Source organism: Neoarius graeffei, chromosome 11, assembly GCF_027579695.1.
Source record: "Neoarius graeffei isolate fNeoGra1 chromosome 11, fNeoGra1.pri, whole genome shotgun sequence".
Classification (NCBI taxonomy): Eukaryota; Metazoa; Chordata; class Actinopteri; order Siluriformes; family Ariidae; genus Neoarius; species Neoarius graeffei.
The window spans coordinates 17,975,028-17,993,984 of record NC_083579.1 but is presented as its reverse complement, the minus strand read 5'-3'; the positions used below and the strand labels follow the sequence as shown (position 1 = coordinate 17,993,984).

At 39.4% G+C, this 18,957-nt stretch overlaps 1 protein-coding gene across 1 annotated transcript; it reads right to left on the bottom strand.

Moving 5' to 3' along the window:
- Positions 1-17,833: 17,833 nt before the first annotated feature.
- Positions 17,834-18,659, bottom strand: pomca (proopiomelanocortin a). The gene is made up of 2 exons (XM_060932907.1): positions 18,522-18,659; positions 17,834-18,337 (listed from the first exon to the last, which is right to left on the bottom strand). The coding sequence occupies exons 1-2, from the start codon at positions 18,657-18,659 to the stop codon at positions 17,834-17,836; spliced, it is 642 nt and encodes a 213-aa protein (XP_060788890.1).
- Positions 18,660-18,957: the final 298 nt, after the last annotated feature.

Here is an 18,957-nt window from a genome sequence, read left to right as displayed (position 1 = left end):
GATTTTGTTGTACAACTAAACCTTTTGAGAGCATGATTTAAACTGGTTAATGCAAATGAGTATTATTGATTGGTGATAATCAACATGCTATTTGGATCTGCTTTGACCTCTCTGTAGGTCAGGTTTTTTTTTCTGTGACTTCATTTGATGAGGTCCCAGCCAAGGTCCACCGTCTATCGGGGAGTTTCCAGCTGGGTTCGTGTGAGGTTTCCAGAGATCCAGAGAGATTGTTTCTAGAGTCCATGATCCATAGATTCCCAGTGTGAGCTGGGTGGCGAGCCACATTGAACCCACCGATATTGAACTGAGACTGGTGAAGGATTCCTTCATTCCCCCTTCCTCATGGACTGTGTGGTAGGACAGAATACACATACACTGATACATTTGACACGGATCTGAAGAAAAAGGGCCCCAACGTTAACTTTGGGACAGAGGGTTTTATTTTGCCGGCTTTATTATTTTAGTTGTTATTTTTCATTGAATTCCTTGCAACAAACTCTGTTTTTATTTTTATTGTGTAATTGATTATTAATAACAAGTGGCCACAAAAAAAACTCAAACCATTGTTGCTTGTGTCTTTCGACTACTCAACAACAAAGGCTCTCACAAGCTTATAGTCTTCTATTACTGGTCCATCTATTAATATTGACTATTATTTACCTGTGCTCTGTTATTACATCGTAACAAGGGTTACACTACCAAAACCTGAGGCCACAATAACCAACCTACAAGACTGAATATGATAAATGATGGAAATAGTGGAAAAACTGGAAATAGTGAATGAAAAAAAATTTACTGTTTTATTTATTGAGTCACCACACAGACCTACTCTCGTTGAATAAAGTGAGCTGAATGACCGCCAGACTGAGTTCGGCCAGGTTCTAACGTCATACCAAAACAAAATACATCACTGATTCCTTCACATTCAGAAAGGTTAAAAACATTCATCATATGTTCAAAAACGTTCATCATAGTGTGGCACTGTATTATCTAATTCTCACTGCTTAAAACTATACACACCTACGCGGTGGAGATGAGCTGGGAAACTGAAGACTGAAGGAACAGTATTGAAAAGTATTTTTCCAGTCTCACCTGTGAAAGGTAATTCCATGTGATCTCGTTTGGACGGTAAACCTGTTGGTACAGTTAAACGCAGCACATGAATGAGGAATCTCCACTTTGCCACATCCAATATGGCGGTGAGGATGACGTATGATTCTACGCAGAATGCGGCGTCTATGTTTATATGTCTATGTCTGGCTATCTAAGTAATACTAAAAAAAAAAAAAAACAATTCTTCTAATCAGACCAGATTCTTCCAAGAAGTGAAACAAAAACCTAAAGCAAACTTAGCCTGAATTTTTCTGAAGAATTGTATTTATTCTTAAAGGCACACTTTCTACCTCTAGCTCTTGGATAAGTTGCTGCGTCTCCTGGTCAAACTTCGTACAGTATTCTATAACATGCTCTACGGTCTCAGCAGCATCACATACACTACACTTTCCATCAGCATGTCCAAACCAGTGTGCCCAAACCTCATCTGAGAGATGATATCTTCCTCGTGAGTGGATCTAGCAGTTGGTCTTGCACCACCCACAAACCTTTGAATACTGTAATATTTCCTACCAGTGTTAGCATTATTCCAGTCACTTTGCCACTTTCCCTTGGACTTTGATTTGACTATCGTTTTAATTTCAGGTTTACTATAATGAATATCCATAGTGATCTCAGGAGATTCACATGCCTTCTTAGCGTTCTTATCAGCTAGTTCATTACCTCGTACTCCTAAATGAGCTGGGACCCATAAAAAACTGACATTTGTATCAGAGTTTAATAGTCTACTTATCATCTGCACAATTTCTAAAACAATGTCCTGTCTGGACTAAGACATAGCACTCTGGATGCTCATCAATGCAGATGCAGAGTCTGACGCAATTAGCACCCCATTCCTTGGCTGGTTCTCTCAACCCAGGACAGCAGTGGCGGTTCTAGACCAAAATTACTAGGGGGGCCGAGGTGGGGCCAGTGTTTTTTCAGGGGGGCACATATGGGCAAAACATGGCAATATTTAAGCATTCAAAATGTTTTGTTTAGTTTATTTAAAACCAAAACAAAATACATTGAGCATAAATACAATGAGATAAACATTCTGTCTCAATAGCCTAAACATAAAATAAATTGTGCTCAGTAAATCTTAAAACCATGTTTCTCTTTTTTGTAAAATAAGATTTCTATTTTTGCATACAATGAACCTTTTCTTCAGACGTGGCTGCACTGGAGTGTTGTCCAAGCACTTGCTGATATCTGGAGAAAGATGAATACAGTAAATATGGGAGTGCGACTGAGAACAACATTTATTTATCATTATTCATTTATTAATTTATTATTATATCTATTATTTGTATTTTATCTTTATTAATTATTATTCAGACTTCACACTTTCAGGGTAGGCTATATGAATTGTAGGTCGACACTGCTCACACACACGCATTTGTTCAACATCACAAACCTGATGGTGCTGTACTTGATATGCATGGTGAATCTGGTTGTCCCAATGACTCGTTGGGTTGTCCCTCATTCTGTCCCTCAATCTGATCCTGAATGTCTTCATCCTCACTCTCAGATTGCCTTTCAGATGCCTCACTTTCCACCTCTCCAACCACCACCTCTGGCTCTCTCTCCACCTCTGGCTCTCTCTCCTCTTTCATAATCTTCATCTTCCTTACTCTCTCTATGTTGCTTTTTGCCAACAGGGGCAAAAAAGGACATAATGTCCTTCTTGCTCCTTTCCATGATGATAGCCTACAGTAGGTCTATACTAAAAAGTAAACGGAGAGGAATGTAGCCTCTACATATCAAAAGGCCATTAAAGTTTTACAAGAAGGTTAAACACTGTCGGTTATTTTACCCATTTCCCAAAAATATTAAGTTAGGCTACTTATTGCTGTGCAACACACTTTTAAGAAAGCGCAATAAAACGGATTTATTATTGTAGTGAACAACAACAGTAAAACACGGATATGTGCAAACACTGACGTTACGAAATTGAATCATTTTCCTTACCTTCGCCTCTTTGCAGTAGCCTAGTTCTTGCAGGGCTGCAGCTGTTATCTCTCACATCCGAAGTTTACAATTCGCGCTGCTGCGGATCTTTCTGCTGCAGGTAACAGTGTGCGTGTAGCGCTTTAAGGAGTCCGTGTAGAACACTCCGTCATGTCAGTTCCGATCTTCAAGCCAGCGCACGTCAAAATTAATAAATCTTGTTACCTGTTCAGCACAGGGGCCACAACAGGGGCCAGGAGCAATTTTACAGGGGCACTGGCCCCCCCTGGCCCCCATTTAAAACCGCCTATGCAGGACAGGGCAATAAGAATAGCTACTAGCTCAGCTGTGTAAACTGCAAGATCATTGCTCAGTCTTTCTTTTTTACAGATCTTGAGGCTAGGTATTACAAATGCAACACCAACTTTACCTTCTATTTACTTTGATGCATCTGTAAATACCACAAGTTTATCTTCATACACATCTCTAATATGGTACTCAACTATATCTCTGTTGATTTCCTCATTCATTTTCAATTCTAACAGGTCTAGGTCAACTAGAGGCTTTCTCAATAGCCACAATGGAACAGCTGGATAAAACACTGATGGACACACGTTAAGCAACTAGAAGCCCAGTTCACTTGCTTTCTGAGATATAATCCACCCAAAGCTTCTAACTTGAGACTTATCTCTCTCTTGGCAGTGAATTAAAGAATAATAACTTGTATGATCTTCCTTTTGCCCTCTAAGGTTAGCCCAATAAACCAGGGTTAACTGATCCCTCCTGACATGAAGAGGCATTTCACCCATCTCAACCTGAATTGCATTAACTGGGGTAGTTTTCATAGCGCCACAACATAACCTCAAAGCTTTACATTGAATAACATCCAACTTCATTAAGAGTGACTTAGATGCAGATCTGTAAGCCACACACCCATAGTCAAATACAGATCTAATGAGGATAATGCAAATAGTTTTCAAGGCTGGCCTATTTGCACCCCAATCCACCCCACGCAAGCATCGCATCACATTTAACACTTTTTTACATTTCTCAATCATCTTCTGTATATGCACAGACCAGGTTAGCCACTTATCAAACCATAGGCCTAAATATTTGAAGCAATCAACTCTTTCTAACTCTGTACCAGATATCTTCAGCTTTAGGTCTAGAGGAATATTCCTCCTGGTAAAAAAATTACTGTTAGTCTTATCTATAGAAATTCTAAATCCCCATTCAAGGGCCCACTTTTGGACAGCATCCACTGACTGCTGCATCTTATTCACAATAAAGTTAACATTCCAACCCCTCTTCCACATAGCTCCATCGTCTGCAAACAATGCAACATTAACTGATCTCTGTAAATATTTAAAAACATCATTGATCATAATCAAGAATAGTACTGGGCTGATAATGCTACCTTGGGGCGTACCATTCTCAACTATATACTCATTACTAAGTTCTTAATTAATTTTAACTATAATTCTCCTACCAGATAAGAAGTCTCTAACCCACTGGAACATTCTTCCTTTGAGTCCCATCTGTTTCAGCTTAATAAGAAGACCCTTTCTCCAGACCATGTCATAGGCCTTTTCAACATCAAAAAATATGACCAAAACTGTCTCTTTATTAACCTGAGCCTTCCTTATTGAGTCCTCCAGGGCAACTATTGGATCCACAGTCCCCCTTCCCTTCCTAAAACCACTCTGGTAGCTATGTAATAGATTTCTAGTTTCTAACCAGTAGACCAGCCTGTCATTAACCATTCTTTCCATTACTTTACCCGTTTGAGAAGTTAATGCTATAGGTCTATAGTTACTTGGGTACTTTGCATCTTTCCTAGGTTTCCTAATAGGGAAGATAACAGACTGCTTCCATTCTGCTGGGATGACTCCTTATTGAATAAGGTCAACACCACCTCCTTCCCTTTATCAGTCAAATTCTCTAACATTGCGTAACAGATCATATCCTTCCCTGGGGTAGAGTTTCCAACTTTCTTTAATGCACTATTAAGTTCTTGTAAGTTGAAAGGTGTATTTAAAATTTCCCCATCTTCTGTCTCTTCAAATAAAACATCCCTATACTTTCCTATTGTCATTTCTCTTCCTCTTTTCTCCTCATGAGTGAGGTTCTCTGAGCTATGCACCTTTACCAATGCCTTCGCTATGGCCTCAGCTTTATCTTTACTATTTGTAATAACTCTTTGTTCATCAATCATTACTGGATACTCAAAATCCCTCCCATTGCCTCTCATTTTCTTAATCATGTTCCATACACTTTGAATAGGAGTTGTTCTTTCTATTGAATCAGAAAACTTTTTCCAATACTGCCTTTTTGTATTCTTGACTGTTTGCCTCACCACAGCTTGATGCTGTTTGCATTTAATCAACTTTCCAAAATGTAGAGTTTGCTTTAAAGTTCTAAAAGCTTTATTATGGTCCCGGACAGTCGTACTACATTCCTCAGACCAACAAGGAACAATCCTTCCCTTACTACCTGACTTTGACTTGGGAATGGTTAGTTCAGCAGCCCTAATTATGTTGTTCGTAACAGAATAGCACATGGAGTCAACACTGGCATTAGCTCCAATACCCATTAGACTGCTCTCACTGATGTCTGAAAAGGTTTCCCAATCTGCTTCCCTTAAAATCCATCTCCCATTTCTTACCACCTGATCTCTTATCAGTTCTATCTCAAACTGAACCACAACAGGATAGTGATCACTACCCAGTGTACTGTGATTTAATACCTCCCAACTACATCTGCCAGCTAAAGTTTGAGAAACTATTGTGAGGTCTATAGCTGACTCATTACCTCTTGCTACTTCTATTCTTGTATACGAACCATCATTCAAACATGCAAGCTCTTTTTCATCTAAAAACTCTTCAATTATACTACTATTTATATAATTTTTTTATCTCCCCAGAGTGATCTGTGAGCATTAAAATCCCCACACTGAACGACCTTTTCACCCAAACCCCTCCAAATTTCTTCTAAATGCTCTAACTCAATATGATTACATGGATTATAAAAATTTATCACACTCCCTTCTTTAGTCCATACCTCAACACCTATATATTCCAGATCATCTCCTTTCTTTAACTCTATATTGTAGTCCCCTCTTGACAAAAGTAACACACCCTCCACCATTACCCCCCACCCTATCTCTCCTGATACTAGAGTAACCCTTAATTACAAAATCCAATGAACTCTTTAGCCAGGATTCCTGAACACAGATCACATCTGGTTTTTCATTTAAATCTTGAATGAAACCTCTAAAATTCCTGACCATTATCTATGAGACTTCTAGCGTTCCATTGTAAGATCACTAAGGTTGACTTATCAATGGTGGTGCAGATGATATCTCTGGGGGTTCATCCAACCTATTCAGATCTGCATATATCTTTTCCCAAAATAAAGTAGTGAGATTTAAGAATTTTGCTTCAGCTTTCACTATAATTCTACACTTCTTCGTCATTGTCGTCTTATTTAATGGCGCCACTTCAGCACAGAGAGCATTACTGCCACCTACTGGAATGCCTAAACTTCACATCACAGCTCCTGTAGGCTGGAAAGAACCTATGGAAAGAACCAACTCCAAACGAGGGTGGTCTTCTTCTTCTGGTTTAATGGTGGTTGGCAGCCAGCTTATATGGAGCATTACCGCCACCAACTGGACTGGAGTGTGAATCAGGAGTTTAAAACAAAATAAAGAAAAAAAAAACAACCTAAATTCTATTCATCAGTCCTGTGTTTTTCAGGAAACTACATAAGTGGTTGAAACAGACTTCTCCTGTGTTTAACTGTAGTATGCTCTGTAGACTGAGCTGGATTTGTTTTTCCTTTAGTTGGGCAATTAATCTTTGTCTCTCTAGGTGGTATTTAGGACACTGTATAAGTACATGTTCTATGGTCTCCTGGCATTCACTACATTCACAGGTCCCATCGACGTGTTTCTTTATCATAAATAGTGTGCTGTTTAGTGCTGTATGACCAAAGCACATCTTTGAAAATACATCCTCTTCTTGCTTGCTTCTGCCTGTATTCCTACCTCTTCCAACTTTGTTTTGGATATTATAATAATGACGTCCAGTATGCCCAGTGTTCCAGAGGTGTTGCCATTTGTCAGCGACTTTTGTTTTAACTATGCTTTTGATTTCTGCCTTGCTGTGCTTAATATGAATGTCTATAGTGGATTTCTTTGTTGCTTGTTTAGCAAACTTGTCTGCTATCTCATTTCCTCTTACACCTCTGTGAGCTGGCATCCATGTAAATGACAAATTGATTCCAGATCTGACCAGATTATTTCCCATTTGCATGATTTCATATACAATGTCTTGCCTTGACTCAGACTGTCCATTTTTTAGGCTTGTTAGTGCTGAGCTTGAGTCAGATGCAATCACTACCTTGCTTGGTTTGTGATCTTCCATATTGCTACTAGTTCTCCTGTATATACTGCCAAATTGTTAGTTATTCTTTTTGCCACAGCAATTATTTGTTCTGGAATGGCATATGCCATTCCCACCTTTTCATCAGATCTTGATGCATCTGTGTACATCATTAGAGTGTCTTTATATTTTTCTCGAAAGTAAATAAGTACTTTGATGTTGTCTAAGTCAGGGTCACCCTGTTTTTCCTCCAACAGTCCTAGATCAACGTTGAGGTCTATAATAAACCATGGAGGGATTACTGGGAACACAACAGTGGGGGATATCATGTGTGAGACAAACATGACAGTAGCATTGCATTCAATCGAGCAGGAAAGCAAAACAAATGTGTAACAAAAGAATGGTCTGTTGCAGAATATTTTTTATATATTAGTGCTGTCAAGCGATTAAAATATTTAATCAGGCATTAATGTCGTGACTGTCATAGTTAACTCGCGATTAATCGCAATTTAATCGCACATTTTTGTCACATGAAAAACCATTGTAATTCTCTTATCAGCATAAAAAAGTGAATGGGCTTGCTCACCGTTCGAACTACGGGGGTACTCGGGGGATCCGAGATCCCCTGAAACAGACATGAGATCCCTTGAAAACATGATTTGGGAAATGTTGGGGGGTCTCTAAAATATTGGCAAAATGATGTTTATTGACATAGCAATCGTGTGTAACGGGAAGCATTTGCATATCCGAAGTGAGCGCGCGATGGAGATCCGCGCTCTGAGACAAGCGCAAGCACCCCCCCAAGGGAAAAAAAAGGGACCCCCCGAAAATATCGGCATAGTTCGAACACTGGTTGTACCAATGTTTTTTTTTTTTATTATTATTGCAGAGCATAACACGTCTTGTCACAGCCACTGCAAAGTGGGGCTGGAGCCGCCGATGGGAAAACGAAACCTAAGCCGAGCGCCGTGGCTCTTCGGGGGAGGGCAGAGGACTCTGGCTGTGTGGGGCGTGGCATCATGTCACAGAGCGTTAATCTCGCGATAAAAAAATTATCGCCGTTAAAATTGAGTCAAGTTAACGCGTTAATAACGCGACATTTTTGGCAGCACTAATATATATATATATATATATATATATATATATATATATATATATATATATATATATATAAATAATATTCTGCAATTACTTGTTGGCAACTTGTGTCTGCGGCTGGGACTACAATGGATGCATTAAGTCAACGACTTAACTATAATCAATGGAATTAGCTTTTATAGTAGCTATTATAGTATTATTACTATAATATTAAAGTCTTAACTATAATCAATGGAATTAGCTACACCAGAAAAGGCAGTACAGAGAACATTCTAAAAATAGCCCATTATTTTTCAACTTCATGTATTTTGACTCAACTTGACTAAGCGTAGCGCACCACATCCAGTGAAGCTCCAGCCTGAGACAGTGTATATAAACTAGCCTTTAACCACAATAAAATGAATCTTACCTTTTCAAGAGTGAATCCCAGTCATGTAGTCAAGTAGAATCCAAAGCTTTGTTGTCAAAGTAGAAGCTGTTGAAGCAAAAGGTGCTCTCTGCATCCGAAGATAGCAGCAATTGATTCTGTTCATTGCGATCAACCCAATTATCCATGTCTTCACAGCCACACCCCCACCACGTCAGGCAACCTGGTGGCCAGTCAGCAGTCTATGTTCATTTCAAACTGAGGAGGGCGGTCGTTGCGATACAAACGTTTAGATAGTAAAATGTTAACAAATGACTTCCATAGAACCCTCTCATGATATAAAACTACCACATTCTAAAAATACATTTCTATTTTCTACCCATATAGCCTACCGCATAAAGTTTGCAACAACAACCATTTATTCTAGTAAATATAGAGGCAGATATCCCTTATGCGAAAACAATAAATTTTTTTCTTGCGGCAGGACGGCAGTGTTTCCTGTCCACGAAATTGCCCTCTGCATTAAAGTACAGAGCCATTGCAGTATGCTGTTTTATTTTTATCCAAACTATAGCATTTACTGCACTAACACTGTAGTAATTCTGTTCTTCACTACAGCATTACTCTAGTAATAACAATTCACTGTAGTGCAGAGTTTGATTCTTTCCATAAAGGATGGCATCATGGTAGCTAACATGCTAAATAAATGGCTGTACTATCGACATACCTTCAGTTGATCTTGCTGTAGGCGTAAGGTGAAACGTTTTCAAATAGATGCATGCTGAATTGCTGTGCCATTAGGCTTTTCGTTTAGTGTACAGGGGAAAAAAAAACCCTCTGCAAAAACGTAAACATCCAGTTGTCCTCTCATTTCCAATGAGCTCTCTAACCATAGCTATTACAGGACGTGACATCACACACACGCGAGGCAGTCTTAAAGGCATACCGCATATTTTGTAGATTAATAATTTCAGTCCACTGCTACAATAATATGCCGTTGTGTACATTAACTCATGAGTTATATGGCAATCTATTGAATTTGCAAAGTGTTGCTGTAGCAGCTTTGTCAGTTATGGCCCTTTTCCACTACCCTTTTTCAGCTCACTTCAGCCCAACACGGCTCGCGTTTCGACTACCAAAGAACAGCACGACTCGGCTCGGTTCAGCCCTGCTTAGCCCCTAAAACTCGCACCGTTTTGGAGTGGGGCTGAAGCGAGCCAAAGCGAGCCGAGTGAGGCTGGGGGTGTGAGCAGACACTCCCCTGTGCACTGATTGGTGAGGAGGAGTGTCCTCACATGCCCACACACGCCCCGCGAGCACGCTGGGATCTGTAAACACCGTAAACCCGGAAGAAGAAGAATTACGAGAATTTCTGAAGCCTTATGCACCTCGCCTCATCTATACGCTCTTGCCAGTATCTGTTGGCGTTGTCGGTGACAACAAGCCACAGCACCAAGACCAGCAACACTAACGACTCCATGTCCTCCATGTTTATTGTTTACTATTCGGGTCGTGAGACTACCGCTTAAAAGCTCACTGATGTCACTGTTTGCGCCGCCTAATGACATCACGTGACGTCCACCCACTTTCGCTAACTCCACCCAATGTGTCCACCCACTTCCAGCCAGCACGGTTCAGCGCGGTTGTAGTCGAAATGCAACTCCAACAGCCCCACTCAGCTCGACTCAGCCCAACTCAGCACGGCACGGCTCAGCCCAACTCAGCCGCATTGGTAGTGGAAAAGTGGCATTACAAAAACAAAAAACTGGTTGAACCAGTTTCCAAAAGCCAGAATGCACACACAGTGGCTTTAATAGCCCAGCCATTTCATGTGCCTCTGAATGGCTGTCATTAGCAAGTAGGCTAAGCTTAATTGCTCTTGGTCTAGTTTTTTGTGTGAATTTAAAACTCAGTTTGGAATACTTATTGAGACATCTACATTTTATTTTTTATTATAGTCTACTTGACTTAATACAACTTGTGACATATATACTTATTTTATTGTAGCGTACTTTACTCTTTCTATTTCAGCTTTGGTTCAATTAATGTGCTATAAAAACAATGAATGGAGAAACAATGAATGAAGGCTGCACTAATACAGTGATATGCACACAGTTTTTCATAGCCAAGAGAAAAAGGAGAGAACATACCAAATCATTAGGGGGAAAAACTGTTGTACTGCGGGATATAATTTGAAATATTGTTTTTTAAGGCCACAAATGCAAGGGGTCCACCAAATCCAGCACCAATAATGTTGTCTTTAAACAAGTTTGCAAAAGATAAAATGCAATGGCCAGCTAATCAGCCATTTAATATGTGGAATCTTAATAGCAGCCTACTAATGGCTTGCATTATCAGGTAATTAGGCTCTTGCCTACCACACACACAATGAAAGGGGAACCCCGTTTGGAATGCAACTTGCAATATAATTCACTTTGTATGGTACTCTTTGCACTCTTTGTAAGTTAGACCTACTTTTGTGTATGTCTCCATTTCACTGAATTTAAAACAAATATCATACCTTTTTGTATTTTACTCTATTTGCACTTTGGTCCAATTTAGCCCTACCATAAAAATGAACAGGAGAAATTAATGAATAATGTCACACTAGGCTGGCCTAGTGTAAAATATCAAGGAAACAAAAACTGTCAGCACTGGTTCTCAGAACAACCAAAAAACAGCCAAGCATAACGTTGTGTGGTGGTAGCAGTGCAACTACTGGCTAACGTTTCATATGAGTGGTTCCCAAAAAGTTCAAGGAACGTTAGCCTTTGTTTGTTTTTTGCTGTAACCAAAGGGAACGTTCTTTAAATGGTAGTTTTTGGTTTGGTTATAACCTAACCTTTAGAGAACCAAATTCTAACGTTCCCTTTACGTCCTCTGTTACTAGGGTGACTGCGTCCAACTCCATTTCTCTCACTCTATATGGTATCGTCCATCCAAAGCTTTTAATTCCCTCACTCTCCCTCTCTTGACACTGCAGCAAGACCGACTGTGTTATGTGGTTGTCATCATGGCCCTTTAGGTTTGCCCAGTATACAACTGCAAGCTGTTCTCTCCTAAGGTGGAGGGGCATCTCTCCCATCTCAACTTGTGTGGCTGCCACTGGTGTTGTTTTCTTTGCTCCACAACATAGTCTGAGGGCTTGGTTGTGTACTATCTCCATCTGTATGAGTGAGGTTTTAGCAGCTGATCCATATACTATACAGCCATAGTCAAACACTGATCTGATCAGCCCTGTATAAATTGTTTTAAGAGCTGTTCTACTTGCTCCCCAATCTACTCCACACAAACACCTCATAACATTTAGTACCTTTTAACACGTGTCAACCATCTTTTTAATATGTATTTTCCATGTTAATCTCCCATCAAGCCAAAGCCCCAGGTACTTAAAGGATTAAACACTTTCCAATTCTTTACCTGCCAGTCTCAGTTTTAAATCCAGTCCTGTCCTCTTTTTAGTGAATATCATTGATTTTGTTTGATCTTCAGATATTCTAAATCCCCACTGGAGGGCCCATTCCTGCACTGTATTTAGTGCTTGTTGCATCTTGTTCACTAAGAAGCCTATGTTTCTCCCCCTTTTCCATATTGCGCCATCATCTGCAAACAGTACTACACCACTGCTGTTTTGTATGTCCTTAAACATTCCATTAATCATGATGGAAAAAAGCAAAGGGCTAATTATACTCCCTTGTGGAGTGTCATTCTCTACCTTGTGATTCTCACTCAGTGTGCCATTTATTTTTACTGATATGGATCTTTTTGACAAATTCTTTGATCCACTGGAACATTCGCCCTCCAATTCCCATCTGATTTAGTTTTATTAAGAGACCCTCCTTCCACAACATGTTGTATGCTTTCTCTATGTCTAAGAATACAGCAACAACTGATTCCCTGTTTACTTGTGCTTTCCTTATATCATCCTACAATCATATGATTGGGTCCATAGTCCACCTTCCTTTCCTAAAACCACTTTGGTAATTCTCCAACTTTTCTTTAGGTGGGGTTTACATTAGACCGTATCAGCGGATCATCAGATTAACGTTTTTAAAACGATTAGCGTGCACACAGCAACACCAATACACGGACACGCTCGGCTCCGCAGGCATCCTGCGCTCCAAATCACTCCGCCCTGAACAGCGAGTGCCCTCTGGAGGGTGCGCACTCCGGCCCTGCACAGCTCACAGAGCGCGCGAGTGAAGTGCACGAGCAGTGATTCGGGACTGAGCCGCTGTGTGTGTGATCCCAGCGCATATCACTTACCACTTACAAGTGGAAGGATGGCAAGCCTAAAGACAATCATAACTACACAATGGGCAGTATTTGCATCAGTATTTGCAGTATTTTCATACTTTTATACTCTTTAATGAAAGGTGATACAAGGCGGAAGTCCGCGCCGTTTTTCAGCAGTTGCGTCACATGACCAACGCCAGCGAATCAGGAAGGTGGATGTCACAGTGACGTTGTCCAATGACGACGCCAGCTAGAGCTCAGCACAGCGTATCCGCGTATTCTCAATGTTTACACAGCACCAGACCAGACACGATCTGGATTGAATACGTGGACCCTGGCGGATTCCCATTTCCCGGCGTTTCCAGGCGTTTTAATGTAAACGGACAGTGCATCCGCGAAGAAAACGAGACAGATACGGTCTAATGTAAACTTGGCCTTAGTTTCAATCCAGTATGTTAGTCTGTCATTTATCATTCTTTCCATTGTCTTCCCCATATGTGAGGTGAGTGCAATAGGTCTGTAATTACTTGGCTGCTTAGGGTCTTTCCCAGGTTTCTTAATAGGAATAATCACTGCCTTCTTCTATTCATTTGGGATTACCCCTATTTCCCATATTCTATTGTACAGACATAACAATACATCCTTTCCTTCATCAGTTAGATCCAAACGAGGTTGAATTTTGTTAAATGCTTTGCTGTTGGTCTAATAACACCTGACCATCACACCCAAAATGCTACCACACAGTTGTATATAATGTATCTTTACACTGTAACATGACAGTTTCCCTTCACAGGGCCAAACCTCTTCTAGCATGACGATGATGATGCTCCTGTACACAAAGCGAGCTCCATGAAGACAAGATTGGAGTGGAAGAACTTGAGAGCCCTGACTGAACTCAACCCTCACTGAACACCTTTGGGATGAACTGGAACCAGAAGGGGTGTGATGGTCAGGTGTCCACAATCTTTTGATTGTATAGTATATAAAGGATCAGTGGCAGACTGGAAACAAAAATCAGCATGGAATAAAACATACGTAATGTGATATAATTTTAAAGAAAAAATTTTACAACCCTGATTCCAAAAAAGTTGGGACAAAGTACAAATTGTAAATAAAAACGGAATGCAGTAATTTACAAATCTCAAAAACTGATATGTATTCACAATAGAATAGACAACATATCAAATGTTGAAAGTGAGACATTTTGAAATTTCATGCCAAATATTGGCTCATTTGAAATTTCATGACAGCAACACATCTCAAAAAAGTTGGGACAGGGGCAATAAGAGGCTGGAAAAGTTAAAGGTACAAAAAAGGAACAGCTGGAGGACCAAATTGCAACTCATTAGGTCAATTGGCAATAGGTCATTAACATGACTGGGTATAAAAAGAGCATCTTGGAGTGGCAGCGGCTCTCAGAAGTAAAGATGGGAAGAGGATCACCAATCCCCCTAATTCTGCGCCGACAAATAGTGGAGCAATATCAGAAAGGAGTTCGACAGTGTAAAATTGCAAAGAGTTTGAACATATCATCATCTACAGTGCATAATATCAAAAGATTCAGAGAATCTGGAAGAATTTCTGTGCGTAAGGGTCAAGGCCAGAAAACCATACTGGGTGCCCGTGATCTTCGGGCCCTTAGACGGCACTGCATCACATACAGGCATACTTCTGTATTGGAAATCACAAAATGGGCTCAGGAGTATTTCCAGAGAGCATTATCTGTGAAAACAATTCACCGTGCCATCTGCCGTTGCCAGCTAAAACTCTATAGTTCAAAGAAGAAGCCGTATCCAAACATGATCCAGAAGCGCAGACGTCTTCTCTGGGCCAAGGCTCATTTAAAATGTACTGTGGCAAAGTGGAAAACTGTTCTGTGGTCAGATGAATCAAAATTTGAAGTTCTTTATGGAAATCAGGGACGCCATGTCATTCGGACTAAAGAGGAGAAGGACGACCCAAGTTGTTATCAGTGCTCAGTTCAGAAGCCTGCATCTCTGATGGTATGGGGTTGCATTAGTGCATGGGCAGCTTACACATCTGGAAAGACACCATCAATGCTGAAAGGTATATCCAGGTTCTAGAGCAACATATGCTCCCATCCAGACGATGTCTCTTTCAGGGAAGACCTTGCATTTTCCAACATGACAATGCCAAACCACATACTGCATCAATTACAGCATCATGGCTGCATAGAAGAAGGGTCCAGGTACTGAACTGGCCAGCCTGCAGTCCAGATCTTTCACCCATAGAAAACATTTGGCGCATCATAAAATGGGAGATATGACAAAAAAGACCTAAGACAGTTGAGCAACTAGAATCCTACATTAGACAAGAATGGGTTAACATTCTGATCCCTAAACTTGAGCAACTTTTCTCCTCAGTCCCCAAACATTTACAGACTGTTATAAAGAGAAAAGGGGATGTCTCACAGTGGTAAACATGGCCTTGTCCCAACTTTTTTGAGATGTGTTGTTGTCATGAAATTTAAAAATCACCTAATTTTTCTCTTTAAATGATACATTTTCTCAGTTTAAACATTTGATATGTCATCTATGTTCTATTCTGAATAAAATATGGAATTTTGAAACTTCCACATCATTGCATTCCGTTTTTATTTACAGTTTGTACTTTGTCACAACTTTTTTGGAATCATGGTTGTAGTAGAAATACTGTGATATGATTGATTATGGTATGTTGATGTATCATAATCATAAGTACTTGTATACAGGAAGAGATTACAAAGCAAATGGCTGAGGAGCATCCTGTAAGGATGAGGGGAAAATATTTCCCTTAAGTAATCATCCTTGAAGTCTGATGTATTCAAACTTATTCCTAAATATATCCCACATCCCAGTTTTCTGTACAGCATGAATAAAGTACATGTATAAAGTTAACAGACGTGAAGTATGCATGTGTCTAATGTTAGCAAAGAGGTAGATTTGATCGATTATTGTCCAAACCATTGTACAAAAAAATCTGCAATAAAGATCACTAAATAGTAATAAACTCAGTCAGTATATGGCATGATGATTTCTTTGAACCATTTATATACAAACCTGTCATTAAACTGATTAAGTCCACACAGGAGACCCTTGTTATTAAATATTCTTTTTTTTTTTTAAATCTTGCCTTCTAGGAGAAACCCAACACTTATAGTTCGATAGAGCTGATATTTACAATTGCATTGCTAATATTCCATTACTTATGAACACTTAATACTGCCCTGTAATATGTATCACATATATACCCTTAGTCACTTTGTCATCACTTTTTAATTAATAATACATTTATAATCAGCCTGCTATAACTAGAGGATGATAATTTATTGTTTCTTGGATACTGCTCGAATAAATAAGTCACATTATTCCATTATTTAAGAGGAGTTTAGCCAATGGTGTCTGAGGAAAACAGGATGCAGATAAATGATTATACAGTACATGTGCTGGAATCATTTTGATAAGGAAAGTTAGTAGTTGAGAAATAAAAATTACATTAAGTGGTCATATTTTTAAACTTAAAGTTGTGAAGATTTTTACGAACTGAGAATGTAGGATGCTATTTATTTATTTATTTAAATAGCTTTTCTTTGTAATAGCTTTTCTATTCCATTCTGTTTTTTTTTTTAATAATTTGATTATCTATAAATTACTTTTTTTTTTCTCTTCAGAGATTCTTCCATATATATGCAGTACTGTGCAAAAGTCTCAGGGCCCCTATTTTTCCCTATTTTTTTCATACAAACTTTATCAATTTTTATTTTATGACTTCTACATTATTGAGTCAGCACAAAAACATTTTAGAGTTCCAGATGTTTGTCTTCCAGCACTAAATTAAATGTTACAGAAAAAAAATGTTTGTATCTGAGCAGCATATTACATAAGAGACCACTTTTCAGATTAAAAAAGAAAACATAATGAAGGCTGCTGGGTTTTGGTGCAAAATTAAGATGCAAGTGTCACAATCAAAGTGTCTAGAAGAACTGTGGTTGGTTCTGCAAGGTGCTTAGTAAAACCTACAGCTCATTTCCTTATAAAACTGCACTCATTGTCGCTGAGAATATGATTTTTTTTTTTAAAGCAAATTGTCGTCTCACCAAATATTGACTTTCATTTATTATGGCTTACTGCTGTTTATAGTATTTTTTTTTTAATGTTGAAACATTTCATTTCATTATTTTTTAGCCATTTTGGTCTACAGCATTTCTTTACATGTGCCTAAGACTTTTGCACAGTACTGTGTATATAAAGTCATGGTCTTCCGATGTAGTAAAGGCAGTGACTATCTTTCCGTTTTTCTTGGCTGGTGCTTTTACATTTTAATGCCATTCATGGGTTTCTGTTTCCATTCAAAATAATCACCTTGACATTTACTGCTTGAAATAAAATTATTTTATCATTAACATTTTCATATTTTACAATATAGTACATTTTCAGAAATAAACGTGTTTTGACCATCAGCTTCTAATTAATAGTCTTTAATCAACATGTCACTTCAAGTCTACAGTTATTGGAGATTAAATGGTGAATGTGCTGCTGGCGACAAGAACTTTTAATAAATAAAGCTTTTCATCTTAGTTTAACTTTTACTGTGTACAGTCAGCTTACTCTTCAAAGAATATGAGTTTATTTGGGGCAAATAAGAATGAATGAATGAATAATATTCATGATGGAGAAAGATAATGTTAACATTCATGAAGAGTTCTTCAGTGGTCCTTCTTCTGGTGTCCATCTTTGTTGATGATGTTCTTGAAAAGTGTGAGCAGTGGCTTTTGGCTGCGTTCATCCCAAGACTTCATGAAACCTCCATAGCGTTTGTTGGGGGGCGGGCCACTCCAGCGAAAGTGATTCATCTTGTAGGGTCCGTCTTTCTTCTCTTGCTGGCTGATGGTGCTGTCTTCAACAGCATCTATCTCACGCCTCATCTCTGCTGGAAGAGCCTCAGCTGACTCCTCCTCCACCCCGTTGGCATACACCTTAATGGGCCGCCGCTTGCGACCCACAGGCTTACCCCAGCGGAAGTGTTCCATGGAGTAGGAGCGCTTGTCTTCGTGTTGTGGACCAGACTCTGGAGCTTCATCCTCTTGTGGAGTGGAAAGAGTTGCAGCAGAGATTTCATTGGGCATGTGCAAGATGTTCTGGAGGTGGCCATCTCCAGGGTAGATAGGAGACTCTGCTGTAAGCTCAGATCTGCACAACTTGATGCATTCCTGGCAAAGAAGCACAATAAATCTGAAGAAGTAGATCATGTAATAGGCTACTAAAGTGACAAACTTCATACACTAGTTAGCTAAACCTCTGTAAATGTGTTCTAAGGAGTAAATCAAAACCCAAACTGAAACAGATTCAGAATTAAGGGAACTTTTGTGGACAACCAGTCGAAAAGATACTCACCAGGATATTTTTGTCAGAGCTGAGATCTCTGCAGTCAGTGTTCTCCCAGCACTGAGCTCTAACCTCTGAGCCTCTTGCACACAGCACAGCCAGAGCCAACATCCACGCAGGACAACCCATCCTCACCTCTTTACCCATTACTGAGGAACCACAGTGAAGAGTAAGAAGTAAAATACAAGCTATGCTTCTCAGCAATAAATGCAAATCTGTACATTTGGGATTATGCAAATGTAGTGAAATATATATCACTACATTGATATAGCAAATCATATAGTGCAATTGACTAACATTTTCTATATTTGGCAATACTTTTTACAGTGAGGGATAAGATTAAAATTGCAAGACAAACCTTAAACCTTTGTGATTTACTCACGTGTTGCGAAGGAAGAAAGGTGTCCACACTTTCTCTGTTTACGAATGCTCCTTCTGCAACAGC